A 20,000-nucleotide genomic window follows, 5' to 3' on the forward strand; every position below is an offset into this window, starting at 1 on the left:
TTTAGTAGACAATTGTCTAGGTTAGCTCTATGTGTGTGTGACCTTGTGTCTAAAAGTTAATTGGTGTGTGAAGGGGGATTTGCTGCTCTTTGAGTTTGTGTATTCTGTGTGTTTCTACCTCTCCAAGGCTCAGAGGGGAACGTGATCATCTCAGGGTGTGTGTGTCTGTGCGTGTGTGTGTGTACTCTAGCAGATAGGGAGGTAAACTATACCACAGAAAGCCCTAGAGAAAGCTTGCGAGGGAATCTCTCCGGCTCTCACACAAGCCCATTTGATCAAGCACATCCACCCATTCTTTCTCTTCTTTTTGATGTATGAACAAGGGATGAAACATAAGAGAGGTCATCCTCTTGTTTGCTATCTTCACCCTCCAAAGGAAAAAGGAGAAATGAGAGATGAATTGGTGGAGAGAGAAGAGAGATAGGAAACCATTTCTGATCACGCTATGGACAGCCTACAAGCATCTAAATGTGTGTATGTATTTGTAATTGTGTGTTGAGGAATGTCTTATTAGCCAAGAGGAATCCCATTGCTTTGAAGCCACTGTGAGATGAGGATATGTGGGGTGAAGTAGATAACATGGAAACACACTTACTGTATACTGGTGTGTTTAGGAATTCTATTTGTGTGTATTTTCTTCCTGATGTACAGTATGTGTTTAAAGTGGAACTGACAGCGTATTAGCAACATGAAATCTTATAAAAAATATGTTCCTATACACCCCCGGGCGAGCACTTAGATATGGTAATTTTCCTGTTTTCATAAATTCATCGAATGTTTGGGAATGTCATATAGTAAGCCATTTGTGAAAATTCTATAGCAATATAGATTGGGAAAGCGGCCGTGCGTTTGGACAATTAATAGATAATGCACTATTAAAAAACGTGTCAGTCTTGTCCAGGAAAGGACTCAACATAGACAGGTGCGCCATAGCCAATCAGAGCTACAGTAGGCCTATATGCAAATTAAAGCTGAAGAACATGCACATCCAAGTACTCTTTGCAGGTGATGGAGTTATAGGTGAGTTCAAATCAAATCACATTTTATTGGTCACACACACGTTTAGCAGATGGTATTGCGGGTGTAGCGAAATGCTTGTGCTTCTAATTCCGACAGTGCAGCAATATCTAAGATGTAATCTAACAATTCTACAACAACTACCTAACACATACAAATCTAAGTAAAGGCATGGACTAAGAATATGTATATATAAATATATGGATGAGCAATGACCGAGCGACATATATAAGATGCAATAGATGGTATAAAATACTGTATATACATCTGGGATGAGTAATGCAAGACATGTAAACATCATTATTAAAGTGGCATTAATAAAGTGAGAGTGAACCATTTGTTAGAGTGGGCAATGATTTCAAGTCTGTATGTAGGCAGCAGCCTCTCTGTGTTAATGATGGCTGTTTAACAGTCTGACGGCCTTAAGATACAAGCTATTTTTCAGTCTCTCGGTCCCAGCTTTGATGCACCTGTATTATATGTTATAATTCATGAAAAATAAAAAGGAAAACCCTGCACACTGCTGCTCATGCTCCCAAGTGATTCTATTACAATAACATTTCAAGCCTCTTAATCAGGCATCCATATCCCAGATGGGAGTGGAAGGTCCTATATATAAAGGCAGAGCTCAGTGACATCACTTCCTGAAACAGGAAGTAAAAATGTATAATATTGGTTCACAATATCAACATTGTAACACACTAGGCGTAGTGGGTGCGGAGTCAGGTGCAGGAGGCAGAAAGTTCAGAATAGCGCTTTATTATGCACAGGGAAGAAGTAGTACTCTCCACGAAACTGGGCGTAATAAAACAAATGCCCAAAACAGGTAACTAAACAACACGCACTACCGGCCATCAACACAGTGGGAAAAATAATCAAGCCCGCACAAAGAGCAGGTGGGCCTACTGGCTTAAATAGCCTAACTCGAAATCTAAACAAGAAACAGGTGAAACAAATCAGACAAAACCAACAGAAAAGGGAAAAGGGATCGGTGGCAGCTAGTAGGCCGGTGACGACGACCGCCGAGCTACACCCGAACAGGAAGAGGAGCCACCTTCGGTAGGAGTCATGACAGTACCCCCCCGACGCGCGGCTCCCACAGCGCACCGACACCGGCCTCGAGGACAACCCAGAGGGCGAGGCGCAGGGCGAGCTGGATGGAGGCGATGGAAATCCCTCAACAGTGACAGATCCAAGATGTCCCCCTCCGGACCATACCCCTCCCAGTCCACGAGGTACTGCAGGCCCCTCACCCGGCGTCTCGAGGCCAGAATAGCATGTACTGTGTACGCGGGGGACCCCTCGAAGTCCAGAGGGGGTGGAGGGACCTCCGGCACCTCACCTTCTTGCAGGGGACCAGCTACCACCGGCCTGAGGAGAGACACATGAAACGAGGGGTTAATACGATAATAGGAAGGGAGTTGTAATCTATAACACACCCTTTTTATCCTCATCAGGACTTTGAAGGGCCCCACACACTGCGGCCCCAGCTTCCGGCAGGGCAAGCGGAGGGGTAGGTCTCGGGTCGAGAGCCAGACTCTGTCCCCCGGTACGAACACGGGGGCCTCACTGCGGTGGCGGTCAGCGCTCCTCTTCTGCCGTCCACCTGCTTGCTTGAAGGATTCCTGGACGGTCCTGGAGCGCTGCACCCAGTCCTCCACCGCAGGAGCTTAGGTCTGACTCTGATGCCACGGCGCCAGGACCGGCTGGTAGCCCAGCACGCATTGAAATGGAGACATGTTCGTGGAGGAGTGGCAGAGTGAGTTCTTGGCCAACTCCGCCCATGGTACGTATCTTGACCACTCTCCTGGCCGGTCCTGGCAATACGACCACAGAAACCTACCCACCTCCTGGTTCACTCTCTCCACCTGCACATTACTCTCGGGGTGATAACCAGAGGTCAAGCTGACTGAGACCCCCAGACACTCCATAAACACCCTCCAAACCCGGGACGTCAACTGGGGACCTCGATCAGAAACGATGTCCTCCGGCACCCCGTAGTGCCGGAAGACGTGGGTAAATAGGGCCTCCACAGTCTGTAGGGCCGTAGGGAGACCGGCCAACGGGAGGAGACGGCAGGACTTAGAAAACAACAACCAGAACCGTGGTGTTCCCCTGAGAAGGGGGAAGATAGGTAAGGAAGTCCACCGACAGGTGAGACCATGGCCGTTGTGGAACGGGGAGGGGCTGTAACTTCCCTCTATGAGGGTGCCTAGGAGCCTTACTCTGGGCGCACACCGAACAGCAAGAGACATAAAACCTCACATCCCTAATCAAGGTGGACCACCAGTACTTCGCACTGTCCTCGCCACACCAGGATGACCCGGAGAGGGTAGTGTGTGCGCCCACCAAATCAATTGATCACGAACACCAAGCGGCACGTACTTGCGACCTGTAGGACATTGTGGAGGTGCAGGTTCCACCTGTAACGCCCGCTCAATGTCCGTGTCCATCTCCTATACCACCGGTGCCACCAGCCTAGAGACTGAGGGGATGGGAGTAGGGTCGATGGGCCAATCCTCCGTGTCATAGAGACGGGACAGCGCGTCGGTCTTAGTGTTCAGGGAGCCTGGTCTATATGAGATGGTGAACCTAAATCTGATGAAGAACATGGCCCAACTTGCCTGACGCGAATTCAGTCTCCTAGCTGCCCGGTTATACTCCAGATTCCGGTGGTCAGTCCAGATGAGAAAAGGGTGCTTAGCCCCCTCAAGCCAGTGTCTCCACACCTTCAGGGCCTTTACCACAGCCAACAACTCCCGGTCCCCCACATCATAGTTACGCTCTGCCGGACCGAGCTTCTTCGAAAAGAAAACGCAGGGGAGGAGTTTCGGTGGCGTACCCAAACGCTGTGATAGCATGGCACCCACCCCAGCCTCGGACGCATCCACCTCCACTATGAACGCTAAAGAGGGGTCCGGGTGCGCCAACACGGGCGCATCTGGGAACAGCGCCTTCAAACGATTGAAGGCTCTGTCAGCCTCTGCCGACCACCGCAAACTCACCGGCCCCCCTTCAGCAGTGAGGTAATGGGGGCCGCTACCTGGCCAAAACCTCAGGTAATAATTGGCAAACCCCAAAAACCGCTGCACTTCCTTCACCGTGGTTGGAGTCGGCCAATTACGTACGGTCTTAACGCGGTCACACTCCATCACCACCCAGGTGGAAATGCGATAACCCAGGAAGGAGACGGCTAGTTTGGAGAACACACACTTCTCAGCCTTGACGTATAGGTCATGCCCCAGCAGTCTCTCAAGCACCTTGCGCACCAGAGACACATGCTCGGCGCGTGTGGCGGAATAGATCAGGATATCATCGATATATACAACCACGCCCCATATATATATATATATATAGTATATATAGTATATATAGTATATATATATATTCAAGGGTTTTTCTTTATTTTTTAATATTTTCTAGAATAACAGAATAATAGTGAAGACATCACAACTATGAAATAACGCATATGAAATCATGAAGTAACCAAGAAAGCCATCCTTTGCCTTGATGACAGCTTTGTAGACTCCTGTCATTCTCTCAACCAGGTTCACCTGGAATGCTTTTCCAGTCTTGAAGGAGTTCCCACATATGCTGAGCACTTGTTGACTGCTTTTCCTTCACTCTGCGGTCCAACTCATCCTAAAACATCTCAATTGGGTTGAGGTTGCGTGATTGTGGAGGCCAGGTCATCTGATGAAGCACTCTATCACTCTCCTTCTTGGTCAAATAGCCCTTACACAGCCTGGAGGTATGTTGGGTCAGTGTCCTGTTGAAAAACAAATGATAGTCCCACTTAGCGATAACAAGATGGGATGGCGTATCGCTGCAGAATGCTTTGGTTGCCATGCTGTTTAAGTGTGCCTTAAATTCTAAATCAATCACTGACATTGTCACCAGCAAAGCACCCCCACACCATCACACCTCCTCATCCATGCTTCACGGTGGGACCACACATGCGGAGATCATGCGTTCACCTACTCTGCGTCTCACAAAGACACGGCGGTTAGAACCAAAAATCTCAAATTTGGACTCATCAGACCTAAAGACAGATTTCCACTGGTCTAATGTCCATTGCTCGTGTTCCTTAGCCCAAGCAAGTTTCTTCTCATTATTGGTGTCCTTTAGTAGTGGTTTCTTTGCAGCAATTTGACCATGAATGCCTGATTCATGCAGTCTTCTCTGAACAGTTGATGTTGAGATGTGTATGTTACTTGAACTCTCTGAAGCATTTATTTGGGCTGCAATTCCTGAGGCTGGTAACTCTAATTAACTTATCCTCTCCAGCAGAGGTAACTCTGGGTCTTCCTTTCCTGGGGCTGTCCTCATGAGAGCCAGTATTGACTGACCTTCATGTCTTAAAATAATGATGGACTGTCTTTATCTTTGCTTATTTGAGCTGTTCTTGCCATAATATGGAATTGGTCTTTTACCAATAGGGCTATCTTCTGTATACCACCTCTACCTTGTCACAACACAACTGATTGGCTCAAATGCATTTAAAAGGAAACAAATTCCACAAATGTACTTTTAACAAGGCACACTTGTTAATTGAAATGCATAGTAAAATAGTAAAAATAAAAACTCTTGAATGAGTAGGTGTGTCCAAACTTTTGACTGGTGCTGTGTATATATATATATATATATACATATATATACATATATATATATATATACATATATATTGTGGCAGACCAGGGGGTTGGGTCAAAAAGTTTAGACAGATCAGACACGGACAGAGTAGGATTAGTTCAGTTTCAAAGGTGTTTATTAAAATAATAGTTCAAATGAAAAGAATAGGTCTCCCCCATGAGGCCCTCTCTGGGATACCGTGTTCTTGGCTACGGGTCTTGCTGTATCCTGTGGGGATCAAAAACTGAACTCACACCTGTTCCCACTGCAACCGTCCCCAACTATACATCCCCCACTCTCCCCTGTGTGCTGCCCTTCTGGCAGCTTTATGGGACTTGTACAGCTGGTGAGCAATCAGCCCTTGATTACTCACCAACTCCGAATCAGCCCCAATTAGTCCTGGCTGGAGAGCCCGTCGAGACCTGTCACGTCCAGCAGATGGAGCCATCGCCTCGTGATGTATACTCCGTCTCACCAGGCCTCTACGAGTTTCCCACTGGTGGCTGACCTGCTGTACACCACACCCCCCGGGGAGGGGACTGTCATCAGTGCGACATATGACTCCCTTCTCGATAGGGCATCCGCGTTTCCATGCTTCGCCCCTGACCTTTGCACAACAGAGAAAGACAAGCGTTGAAGGGACAAGAACCACCTGGTGACCCGATCATTTGTGTCCTTTCCCCTGGCCATCCAGACCAGGGGAGCATGGTCCATGACCAGGGTGAAGTGGGTACCTAATACTTGAGATTGTCTAGCGTTCACTTCACTGCTAGACACTTTCTCAACAATAGAGTACTTTTTTTCTCTAGGTATCAGCTTTCGTGTGATGTATATGATGGGGTGCTCCTCCACATTGTGTATCTGGGACAGAACAGCCCCTAGTCCCGTATCCCATGCATCTGTCTGGACCACCATCGGCACCTGGAAATCGGCATTACGAGAATCGGATGGGAGCACAGTGCTTCCTTCAGAAGGCTGACAGCCGCTTCTGTCTTGTCCTTCCATTTCACTGTTTTCGGGAGGCGGGCCCTGGTTAAATCGGTGAGGGGAGAGCTATAGCTGCAAAGTTGGGGATAAACCGGCTATAGTATCCTGCCAGTCCCAGGAAGGACTTGACCTATGTCTTGGTGCATGGAACGGGCCAGTCATGTACCGCATGAACCTTCCTCTCCTGGGGCTTGACGTTCCCCCGTCCGATCAAATACCCCAGGTACTCCACCTCCTCGAACCCTAGTTTGCATTTCTTGGGGTTTGCGGTCAACCCGGCTTGTATGAGCGCGTCCAGCACACCTGGAAGCGTGTCAGTTGCTCTTCCCAACCTTGGCTGTGGATGATGATATCATCCAGTTAGGCCGCTGCGTACTGCTAGTGGGGTCGAAGCATTCTGTTCATCAGTCGCTGGAATGTGAGCGGGGCTCCGTGGAGAACGAACGGGAGCACCCGGTACTGATACAATTCATCGGGTGCCGAAAATGCCATCTTCTCCCTGGAGGAGGCTGCCAACGGTACCTGCCAATATCTTTTGGTCAGGTCAAGGGTGCTGATGTACTGGGCCTTTCCCAATCGGTCGATGAGCTCATCCACCCTCAGCATGAGGTAGGCGTCGAACAAGCTTATGTTGTTCACACCCTGGACATTACTACAGAAGCGGAGGCGACCATCCAGTTTGGGCACCAACACGATGGGGCTGCACCATGCACTGTGGGACTCTTCAATGACCCCCATCCTCAACATAGCCTTCACTTCCTGTTTCACGGCCTTCCTTCGGGCCTCCAGAATCCGATGTGGCCTCTTTCGTACCCCGGGCCGGGTACGGTTGTGGTTTTCAGTGAGGGTTGTGCGGCCTGGCTTCTTGGAGAACACCACAGTGTTCAGATCGATGTGCTCCCTGAGCTCTTGCTTCTGGGCCGGGTTGAGGTCCTCATTGCTCAGGACCACCACTGGTACCGTTGGCCATCCTGAGTCCCGACCATTACACGACCAAGGCTGTCCTCTCGTGCCACTTCAACAGGTTCACGTGGTAAATCTGTTGGGGTTTCCGTCTCCCCGGTTGCCGTACGCGGTAATTGACAGGTCCCAGCATCTCGATCAACTTGTATGGCCTGTGCCATGTTGCCAGGAACTTACCTTCGGCCGTGGGGATTAAGACTAACACCCTGTCTCCCACCTGGAATTCTCGGGGCTGGGCTCCCCGATTGTAGACCTGGGCTTGGGCGCGTTGGGCCTTCTCTATATGTTCCCTCACGACTGGTCATATGGTTGTCATCCGCTCCCTCATCATCTCCACGTGCTCTACCACGCAGCGTAAGGGGGTCGTTTGTGCTTCCCTCACCTCCTTGGCGAGGTCCAGTAGGCCGCGTGACCTCCTCCCGTAGACGAGTTCGAAAGGGGAAAACCCAGTGGAGGTTACTTCTCGGATTGAGAACATTAGGTGGGGTAGTAGCTGGTCCCAGTTCTTCCCGTCCTGCTCGATGACCTTCTGCTGCATTTGTTTGAGCGTTTTATTGAAGCGCCCGACGAGCTCATCCTTCTGCGGGTGAAAGACGGAGGTCAGGATCTGCTTGATCTGAAGGAGATCATACAACTCTTTCATTAGGCGGGACATAAACTCTGTACCTTGGTCTGTCAGGATATCGTTCGGGATGCCCACCCAGCTAAAGAGGTGGAACAGCTCCCGGGCGATTCCCTTGAATACTGCCGCCCATAGGGGAATGGCCTCGGGATACCGGGTGGCATAATCTACTATCACCAGGATGTACTGGTGTCCTCGTGCTGTTTTTACCAGGGGTCCCACTATGTCCATGGCGATGTGTTCAAAGGGTACCCTGATTATTGGCAGAGGGACCAGAGGGTTTTGGAAGTGTGCTTTCGGGGCAGTGAGTTGACACTCCGGGCATCTGCAACAGTAGTCTTCCACTGCCCTCCTCATCCCGGGCCAGTAGAACCAGGTGGTGATCCGTTCCCGGGTCTTCTACATTCCCAGGTGCGCCCCCAACAGGTGGGTGTGGGCCAGCTGAAGAACGGTTCCCATGTACCGTCGGGGCAGCAATAATACCTCTTGAAGTTCCCCCTGTTGGTGCGACACCTGATACAAAAGGTTATTCTTGATTTGGAAATGGGGGTATCGCCAGTCACTCACCCCTGGAAGTAGCTGTCCATCCACCGCTATCACTTGGGCTGTGGCGGCATTCAAGTTCGGATCTTTCCACTGGGCCGACCCGAATTATCCCCTCAGTTGGCCCCCAGCGGTTGTCTCGACTGAAAATAATAATTGTTCAAACTCAAACTTTTTCAGCTTGTAATTGGCCGTGAAAATTGAACTACTAAACGATGGGGAATAGTAGCCTGCTCGCCCTTCTGCAGCTTGCCTGCCAATGCATGCTTGTCCCAACCCATATTTGCCAACTGAATGGGAACTGTCTATCCACCATTTGATCGATGCCAAATACATTTCACTGACAACTAAGAGATGTGGATGCTAACTGTGGATAACAGTAGTTGATATTAAGCATAGGTAGCTAGCAAAATGATTGACATTTCTTGCTTGCTAACCAAATGACACCGGCTCACCGAAAAGACTCAGAATGTCAATCACTATTATTTTGACATTCCCAGCCTTAGTTCCATTTGTCAGTTTTTGTCCAAAATATTGAGCCACTGAAATGGGAATTGCATCCCGAATGGGTGGGGACAAAAAACTATGGACCAGGCCAGCTGGTTGCAATACTTTTTGGACTACCAATAAATGTATTGGTGAATTCTGCCAACAAATATATTGGTGAATTCTACACAACCAGGCTTTTAAAACCTAGTTGTGTAGCTTAAACTGTGAATTTGATATTTTTGTGTGGATTTATGATTGTCTGTTTGTTACATATCTGCAAAGTAGTTAAAACGTCGTCAGTTCCACTTTAAATGGTGCAGTAAGGGTATGTTATCAATGTGTGATTCCCCCCTCCCTTTGTATCAGCTGAATCCTCTACACCCAGGGATAAAATCACTCTACCTCTATACAGCATCACCTGATCGATAAAACTATCACCACCATAACCATCACCACACCTGCACCACACCTCCAGGGAACGAGAGGGGGGGAGAGGGGGGGGGGTAAAGATGCTACAGGATGGGAGGAATGGGAAGTATAGGAGTGAAAAGGAGAAGAGAGGCGAGAAAGGGGTGTTCAACCACTCTGGCTGGTGTCCTCATGTAGAGTCCTAACTGTGTAGCAGCTCTATGATTCCCCATTATAAAGCACTATAAAATACCTCATCGGGATGTAATGGGTACAGGGACAGGCCCAAATAGCTCTGAGAGTCTTTAGCTACTGTCTGTTTGCTTAATGGCCACTTAGAAGCTGCTGTTCTACATCAATGGGCATGATGGTCTCTCTCTCTCTCTCTCTCTCTCTCTCTCTCTCTCTCTCTCTCTCTCTCTCTGTGTTTGTGTGTGCTCGTGTGTACATGTACATTTGTGTGTGTCCTTGCGCATGTACACGTGTGCGTGTGTATGTGTAGTATTGTGTATGGAAGTATGATTGTTGTGTGAGTGGGTATTCTTTGGAGTGCAGGTACCGTATATCCAATGACAGGGGATGACGTCATGCTGCATCTTGCTTCACTGAGTTCAAATCAAGTCACATGTTATTGGTCGCATACATGTGTTTAGCAGATGTTATTGCGGGTGTAGCGAAATCCTTGTGTTTCTAGCTCCGACGGTGCAGTAATATCTAACAATTTCCTAACATGTACCCAATACACACACATCTAAGTAAGGAATGGAATTAAGAATATATCCATATATGGACGAGCGATGTCAGAGTGGCATGGACTAAGATACAGTAGAATAGTCTAGAATACACTATATACATATGAGATGAGTAATGCAAGATATGTGAACATTAGTAAAGTGACAAGTCTTCCATTTATTAAAGTGGCCAGTGATTTCAAATCTATGTATATAGTCAGTAGCGTTTACGTGCTAGTGATGGCTATTTAACAGTCTGATGGCCTTGAGATAGAAGCTGATTTTCAGTCTCTCTGTCCCAGCTTTGATGCACATGTACTGACCTCGCCTTCTGGATGATAGTGGGGTGAACAGGCAGTGGCTTGGGTGGTTGTTGTTCTTGATGATCTTCCTGTGACACCGGTTGTTGTAGGTGTCCTGGAGGGCAGGTAATTTGCCCCCGGTGATGCGTTGTGCAGACCGCACCTCCCTCTGGAGAACCCTGCGGTTGCGGGCGGTGCAGTTGCTGTACCAAGCTGTGATACAGCCTGACAGGATGCTCTCAATCGTGCATCTGTAAAAGTTTGTGAGAGTTTTAAGGGCCAAGCCAAATTTCTTCAGCCTCCTGACGTTGAAGAGGTGCTGTTGCACCTTCTTCACCACACTATCTGTGTGGGTGGACCATTTCAGCTTGTCAGTGATGTGTACTGCAAGGAACTTGAAGCTTTCCACCTTCTACACTGCAGTCCTTTCGATGTGGTTAGGGACGTGCTTCCTCTGCTGTTTCCTGAAGTCCACGATCATCTCCTTTGTTTTATTGACGTTGAGTGAGAGGTTATTTTCCTGGCACCACTCTCCCAGAGCCCTCACCTCCTCCCTGTAGGCCACCTCGTCATTGTTGGTAATCAAGCCTACTACTGTTGTGTCGTCGGAAAACTTGATGATTGAGTTGGAGGCGTGCTTGGCCAAGCAGTCATGGGTGAACAGGGAGTACAGGAGGGGGCTGAGCATGCACGTTTGTGGGGCGGGGTTCAGACCCAGAGCCTCAAGCTTAATGTTGAGCTTGGAGGGTACTATGGTGTTGAATGCTGAGCTATAGTCAAAGAACAGCATTCTTATGTAGGTATTCCTCTTGTCCAGATGGGATTGGGCAGTGTGCAGTGTGACGGCGATTGCATCGTCTGTGGATCTATTGGGGCGGTAAGCAAATTGAAGTAGGTCTAGGGTGACAGGTAAGGTAGAGGTGATAGGATCCTTGACTAGTCTCTAAAAGCACTTCATGATGACAGAAGTGAGTTTAGTCCCGTTTGCATTAGACATTTCAGTAATTTATCTCGTATTCAGCAAGAAAGTGACAGTGTACAGAGGGTAAATGGGAGAGTGAAGGACAGAGAGAATGTACAAAGAGAGAGAAATATAACACAAAAGAGGGAGAGACAGGATTAGCTGGAGTGAAAAATATTTGGAGTGATTGATGGATAGAGAGGAGATTGATAGAGAGAGGAGATTGATAGGAGATTGATTGGAGATTGATATTAGATTGATAGTCGGTGTGTGGCAGCTCTGCTCTCTAAGTCTTTCTCTATAGAACCTGAGTGAAGGCTCATCTCTTTCTCTCTTTCTTCTTCTCTTTCGCTCTCTTCCCTCCATCTACAAAGGTGTGTTTGCTCCTTAAATCATCTGCCCTTCTTGTCCCCTCTCTCTCATCTCCCTCTTTCTCTCCTCATCCTTCCTGTCAATCTAATGACTGGCTGCTCCCTTCGCCAGAGATAGGGGGAGATAGAGAGAGGGGGGGGGGGACAGTAAGAGTAACAGAGTGTGGGACAGAAGGAGAGGAAGCAGCAGCTGAATACATATTTTCACTGATTTCTTCACTCTGCAGGAGACCAGCATGCATCTGGTATTGTAATTTACACTTCCTTTTAGCTGCTTTTCTCTCTCTCTCTCTCTCTTTTCTCCTCCCTCTCTCTCTTTTCTCCTCCCTCTCTCTCGCTCTCATACTATCCCACTCCTTTAACTCCATCTCCCTGTCATGTCATTCATCTGTTCATGGAGCAGTGTATTTTTCTTTCATACACTCCCTCTCTCCAAATGTCTCTTATTTCTCGGTTTATTTGTTCTCTCTCTCTTTATGCTAACATTCATTATGTGGTGCGATTTCAGGTAATGTGTGGAGTGTTTACTGTTGCAGTGTGTGTGTGTGTGTGTGTGTGTGTGTGTGTGTGTGTGTGTGTGTGTGTGTGTGTGTGTGTGTGTGTGTGTGTGTGTGTGTGTGTGTGTGTGTGTGTGTGTGTGCTTGCGTGCGTGTGTGTGTGTGCGTGTTGGCCTGGGGAGAGAGAGCGAGAGGGAGGGAGGGAAGGGGAGACAGAAGGTTAAACTGTGTTTTGCTCTATTTTCCACTGATCTAAAAGTAAGGCAGCTCAAATTTGGCAGAAACACTGGAGGAATTTCAATGGTGTAGTAGAGGCTAGAGAGAGAGAGACGCGAAGCAAATGTGCTTGTGTTCTGTATAATTACACTGTACCACTGTCCTACTCTCTCTCTTTCCCTCTCTCTATTTCCCTCTCCCTCCCTCTTTATTTCTCTCTTTGTCCCTCTCTTTGTCCCTCTCTCTTTCTCTCTCCCTCTCCCTCCCCCTTCTCTCTCTCTCTCTCTCTCTCTCTCTCTCTCTCTCTCACTCTCTCTGTGTGATGACCGTTAATTGCTTTGTGTGTCATCCGAAAAATTCATTAAACACTTCTCCATTTCCCTTGTCCACAAAGGAGGCACACAAATGCTATTGTTTCTACACTCTCTCCCTCTTTCTCTCTTTATAAACCCTGTCTCCCTCTCATACACCCACACACTCTTATAGCTGCAGACTAGAGGCCTTCATGGGTCCTAAAAGTAAAACATAGTTCCGAAATGGACCTGGGGCTATCTCATAGAGATCCATTCCAAACGGACCCGAGGAAAACTAAACCTGTTCCGTATAGACCTGGTAGGATCCAGACCCGGTCCAATCAGAGTGAGGGAAGCAGCAGAAAAGTGCATTTTTAAGCTATTTTATTAACCGGAGTTGATAAAGTGCGAGGGAGAGGAGGTAGAGAGAGGTGACACTCTAGCAGGGGCCGTACTGTGTGTGTGTAGGCTAATGTGAGTGTGACCGAGTGACATGGAACAGGGAGGAGGGTGGCAGAGACGAGAGACAGCAACCTACCAAGCAGACTCGCGCAATAGTAGATTAATAGCTGACATAGCTAGGTAATTTATCATCCAATATGATTACCTAGTAACTGTCTTGACTGCATCCAACCGGGAGAAGCTAGTTAAGCTAGCAGCTAGCTAGCTAGGCTAATTGATGCAGTATGCTATTTCTTGTCAAACAGTTACAAGCAACAACTACACCATTCAGAATATAAAGTATCAGTCTACCTGTTGGCTCTTGGTCGTTGTAGCCTATCCTTCTCCTTTAACTTATTTCATTCCATCTTCCTTTGATTAGATATCTCCTAAGTTTTGGCCCACATGGAGGCTCCATGACTGTAGCCTGTTGCTGCTTTGATGACTTATGATGGGCCAACAACAACAACAAGCTACGTGCGCCACTCCTGTGAAAAGCAAAGAGTAGCAGCATAAATTCTAAACTAAACTCTCTCTCTCTACTGAAGCAGTTGTGTTCGGATCTGTATGGGTCCTTCAGGACAAGTCAGTTAAAATTACACATTGGCGAGACCCGTGACAATCATATCAGATCTGACCCAGACCCGTGACAATCATATCAGATCTGACCCAGACCCGTGACAATCATATCAGATCTGACCCAGACCTGTGACAATCATATCAGATCTGACCCAGACCCTTGATAATCATATCAGATCAGATCTGACCCAGACTCGTGACAATCATATCAGATCTGACCCAGACCCGTGACAATCATATCAGATCTGACCCAGACTCGTGACAATCACATCAGATCTGACCCAGACCTGTGACAATCATATCAGATCTGACCCAGACCCGTGACAATCATATCAGATCTGACCCAGACCCGTGACAATCATATCAGATCTGACCCAGACTCGTGACATGATTTAGAATTCTGGATCCGCTCGGGTCCCGGGTCGGATCTCGGGTATTCAGGTGTGGGTGGATCCATGAAGACCTCTAATGCAGACACACTCTAAATCTCTCGATGTTCTCTATATAACACCAGCATGCACACACACACCACATGTATAAACACAATGCGCGCTCCTACCTAAAAAGCATGCAGCCCTGTCGTTGTTCCTGTGCACCGATCCTGTATCTGTTGTACAAGGTCAGAATACTGATAACGTTTTACACACAAACACGCACACGCACACACACATACAGGATGATGCATGGCGTTAGATAGTAGTAGACGTGTGGTTTGATGCAGTGTATGAAGTGTGCATCTCAATGCTGTCCTGTTTGCTCCAGAACAACACTAATTACTGCCTCATTAACCACCGATTGAGGTTCTGCTCTCCACTGGTGTGTGTGTGTGTGTGTGTGTGTGTGTGTGTGTGTGTGTGTGTGTGTGTGTGTGTGTGTGTGTGTGTGTGTGTGTGTGTGTCCTTGTGTGTGTGGGTGCATGCAAAGATTGTTTGTATGTGTGTAAAGATTGTGTGTGTGTGCGTGCATGTCCTTGTGTGTGTGAGTATGGTGTCACCTCCAGAAGGAGAAGTCCATTAAGCTGTACTCCTCTGTGCTCCTCACTGCACACATGTCTACTGTATGGTAATGATGCTCCATGTCAACCATCCCTCTCTCCCTCCCTCCCTCGCTGCCCAGACACACAGAGAATCTTCAAAAGCACTGCATTCACATTGTGTGCCTGTTGCAATGTGTCCTTGCGCTGTCCTTCAACAGTAAAAGTGGCAATGTGCAGGGAACACCTTCAAGAAAAGGGAACAATTCCACACTACTGTATTCCCATAGAATTACGTTGAGAGGAGAGAGCCAAGGTTTTAGTTCACACACACACACACCAAGTGCCTTTTCCAGCGTTATAGATAAGGGACACGTTCAACAATAGCACTGCCTTGTTAAGAATGGCCATGGAGATACAGGGAGTTAGTATCAGTGACAGCAGGGGTGGTGGCCATGTCACTGTCTGTGCCAGTGGTGCAGGTTATATTTAGCCCCCTATCTCCCAAATAAGATTCTCTATGCACACAGTCGCCGAGCAGAGCTGGTTGTTCTGAGGAGAGCAGCAGGCGATTGGAAGCTGCCGCTGCCATTCTGTGTCTGGTACAGTGGAGGAACATGGTGGGGTCTGATCTGTAAGACTCTTCTGCCCTCTTCTCTGCCCCACTTCTGCTAGAATCACCAGGTTGCTTGATCTCCTCTTCCTTTATTTCTTTCTGTCTTTCTCCTCCCTTCTCTTTGTTCACTCTTCTCCTATTCTCTCCTGTTTTGAGATACATAGGAGGATGATGTGGTAATGCGTTGATGTGTGCCTTGTTTCAAAGGCAGTGTGTGATAGTACTGCTGGTTTGATGCTACATTACATCAGACTATGTCTCTCAAGATCCTGTCTGGATGGGGACGATAGGAAGAACAGAGAGAGAGGGAGGAAGAGAAGGATAGAGAGGGGAGGGAGGAAGAGAGGGAGAGGAGAGTGGAAGAACATAGAGATGGTCTTACTCCTAAAAACACACACACACAAATGCAGATGACATCAGGATTACTGGCCCAGGCACACTGGTTTGTGTCAACAATTGCAATGCTGCTGGGTTTTTCATGCTCAACAGTTTCCTCTCTGTATCACCACCCAAAGATATCCAGCCAACTTGACACAACTGTGGGGAGCACTGGAGTCTACATGGGCCAGCACCCCTGTGGAACATTTCAATACCTTGTAGAAGCCATTCCCCAATATTATTGAGGCTGTTCTGAGGGCAAAAGGGGAGGGGTTTAACTCAATATTAGAATGGTGTTCCTAAAGGTGGCAGGGGAGGCAGGTAGCCTAGTGGTTAGAGGCAGGTAGCCTAGGGGTTAGAGGCAGGTAGCCTAGAGGTTAGAGGCAGGTAGCCTAGGGGTTAGAGGCAGGTAGCCTAGTGGTTAGAGGCAGGTAGCCTAGGGGTTAGAGGTGGGTAGCCTAGTGGTTAGAGGCAGGTAGCCTAGTGGTTAGAGGCAGGTAGTCTAGTGGTTAGAGGCAGGTAGCCTAGTGGTTAGAGGCAGGTAGCCTAGTGGTTAGAGGCAGGTAGTCTAGTGGTTAGAGGCAGGTAGCCTAGTGGTTAGAGGCAGGTAGCCTAAGGGTTAGAGGCAGGTAGCCTAGTGGCTAGAGGCAGGTAGCCTAGTGGCTAGAGGCAGGTAGCCTAGTGGCTAGAGGCAGGTAGCCTAGTGGCTAGAGGCAGGTAGCCTAGTGGTTAGAGCATTGGACTAGTAACTGGAACGTTTGCTAGATCAAATCCCCGAACTGACAAGGTAAAAATATTTTGTCCTGCCCCAGAACAAGGCAGATAACCCACTATTCCTAGGCCTTCATTGAAAATAAGAATTTGTTCTTAACTGACTTGCCTAGTGAAATATATTTTTGTTGTTGGTATTCTCATTGTAGATGAGGTAGTTGTGAACAGCATGTTTGCTTTATAAATAAGTTCTAGGGGTGGATGGAGTGTGTGTGCGGTGTGCGTATGAGAGTCAAAGAATGTGTGATGTGTCCATGTGATGTGAAGTGTTTGTGTTGTGTGTTTGTGTGCGTGTTTGTACGCTTGCGTGTATGTAAGGTGTGTGTGTTTGGGGGTGGTGGAGATTTTAAGGCCACTGTTCACCTGTGGAGGTCTGTCTGTCTGTCTTATTTATGTGGATCAGTGTGTGTAGCCGGTGTGAGCAGGGCTCATCTTTAATGCATGTTTCTCTGTGTGGGCCAGCTGCTCCCCCCTCAGCCAGAGTACCTGCTGCTATAGCCCTGCTGCTTTATACTGCACACACACTGGGAGGGAGGGGAGAACTCTACCTGCACGCTCACACACACACATACACACACACATACACACACACACACACACACACACACACACACACACACACACACACACACACACACACACACACACACACACACACACACACACACACACACACACACACTGGGAGGGAGGGGAGAACTCTACTTGCTCACTCACACACACACACACACACTGAATTACACGCATGCACACAGACACACAGGAATAAATACATGCACGCGGACACACAAACACAAAAATACACACACACACACACACACACACACACACACACACACACACACACACACACACTTAAATACACGCACGCACGCACACACACACACACACACATACACACAAATCTCCCTTCCCCCTCCTTCCTACTCTCTCTCATCCTCCTCTACGCCCAGGTATAGCAGGATTTCAGCAGAAAGCCGTGGGTAGCTGTGAATACCACAGGCTGTCTATCAGTGGGTTTAACCTGGGACAGGCAGGGGAGAGCAGGGGAATGGGGGATATGAGACACACAACAAAAATAAGAAAAGATCAAGGAGATCAAGAGGAGAACGACGCGACAAGCCGAGGAGGAGAGGGTGATGGTAATAGTAGGAGTGGAGGAGAACTCTTAGTAATGATTCAGAATGAATGACAGTGTTCCATTCTTCCTTTGGCTCTTTGTTAGGCTCTTGCAAGTTTAGCATGGGCTAACATCACTGAGAACCGTTACAATGGCTGGACATACCATATTACAGGGCTATTCAGATCTAAGCCTGGAGGTCCTGGAAGTCCTGAGTACTGCTCGTTTTCTGTTCTACCTGTTCATTAATCAGAGGGATCACTCCAGATCCAAGGTCAAATTTTCTGTTTGTTTAGGTCCCCAGGACGTTTAGAGACTGCATCAAAACCGCCCAATGAGGGCAGAATACAAACTAAAAACCAATGCCCTGCACTGGGATTGAACCCATGGTTTACTGGGATTGAACCCATGGTTTACTGGGATTGAACCCATGGTTTACTGGGATTGAACCCATGGTTTACAGTGCCAGAGCTCACAGCTTAGACTACTCCACCTTCTGTCCTCAATGACTTAACAAGCTCAGTCGGAATTAATGCCTAAAGTTGTAACCTTACACCAACCTTAATTGCCTAAACATTTGTGTGCCTAAATGTAACGTTTGTCACAGAAATTCGGGAGATGAAATTAGTTTACTCGTCAAAAATGGCCATTTGTCCAAGGACGTCAGGACACGAAGTCAGACTGTGATGTCTTCTTGAATTAATTGCACCCATCTGGAGTCCCAGGTCTAAATTGGTCCTTGATTAGAGGGGAAGAATGACAATCAGCAGCGGAACTGGCTTCCAGGTACAGATTTGAATTTGCCTGCCGTATAACATATGAATAAATCCTGTGTTGTCTTGTTGATGTTTACCCACATTGTGTGAAACAGCTAACATAAGAATCATCGAATATTGACTGCAGTAGTGCAGTAGAATCAGCTTCAGCTAGCAGAGAGGACGTCCCTCTGGTGTGGCTCCAGACAGACAGACAGACAGGCAGACAGACAGGCAGGCAGGCAGACAGACAGGCAGGCAGGCAGGCAGGCAGGCAGGCAGGCAGGCAGGCAGGCAGGCAGGCAGGCAGACAGACAGACAGACAGACAGACAGACAGACAGACAGACAGACAGACAGACAGACAGACAGACAGACAGACAGACAGACAGACAGACAGACAGACAGACAGACAGACAGACAGACAGACAGACAGACAGACAGACAGACAGACAGACAGACAGACAGACAGAGACTGTGGATAATGGGATAGTAGGATATTATCTGAGTGAGGAGATATGGAGGACTGCTACAGCCTGTATGACTGTACGCGATAATGAAATCCCTTACAGCCTGTATGACTGTACGCGATAATGAAATTCCTTACTCTGGCTGAGACTGATTCACTCCAATGATATGGTCGAGTGTGTATGTGTGAGAGTGTGAGTCTGTGTGTGTGTGTATGTTTCCATCAGTGGGTGTACAGTAGGGGTTATTTTATTCCAGACATGTTTAGGGCCTCAGACAGTGTCCAGTCTAACTCAGGCCAGCCCGGCTGATCGATGCTCCTCTCTGGTCTTATCTGATCAGATGTCTGTGGGAAGCCATTGATCTCTCAGCAGGGCCTCAGTGGGTCTGGCAGAGACGAGAGGAAAAGAGAGAAATCCAGTCAACAGGTTGGTAGAGTTGGACCACAGGGCTAAACAAGCATAGAGGCAGAGGTAGAAGTCTGTAGTATCCTGCAACATGTAGAGGCTGAGAACCCCTGTTAAAGGCAAATGCGACATGTGCACACACACTGCACTGCACCACAGGGGAGAGCAGAATGTTACTATCATAACTGATATTCTTCTGTTATGTGTGATATCAGTATAGGAATGAGATATTCCCATGGTGATTGGCTGTGTGTGGGAATAGAGGGAAAGAGAGCAATGTATTATTCAAGTGTTTCTATCTCTCTTACTTTCTGTCTCTCTCTCTCAATTCAATTCAATTCAATTCAAGGGCTTTATTGGCATGGGAAACATGTGTTAACATTGCCAAAGCAAGTGAGGTAGATAATATATAAAGTGAAATAAACAATAAAAAATTAACAGTCAACATTACACATACAGAAG

The 20,000-nt window shown here is 47.8% G+C and overlaps 1 protein-coding gene across 2 annotated transcripts in view; it reads left to right on the top strand.

Moving 5' to 3' along the window:
- Positions 1-20,000, top strand: part of LOC109905613 (schwannomin-interacting protein 1) — a 346,524-nt gene that overhangs the window by 26,664 nt on the left and 299,860 nt on the right. Inside the window, exon 1 of one of the 2 annotated variants that reach the window (XM_020503082.2) lies at positions 12,248-12,271. The exons of the other annotated variant lie outside the window; for it this stretch is intronic. Within the exon in view, the coding sequence (XP_020358671.2) occupies positions 12,263-12,271 (9 nt within the window). The 5' untranslated portion in view covers positions 12,248-12,262. Of the gene's footprint in view, positions 1-12,247; positions 12,272-20,000 lie in introns of those variants that run through there. 2 annotated transcript variants of the gene reach the window in all.

The sequence above is a fragment of the Oncorhynchus kisutch genome, linkage group LG15 (genome assembly GCF_002021735.2).
Source record: "Oncorhynchus kisutch isolate 150728-3 linkage group LG15, Okis_V2, whole genome shotgun sequence".
Lineage (NCBI taxonomy): Eukaryota > Metazoa > Chordata > Actinopteri > Salmoniformes > Salmonidae > Oncorhynchus > Oncorhynchus kisutch.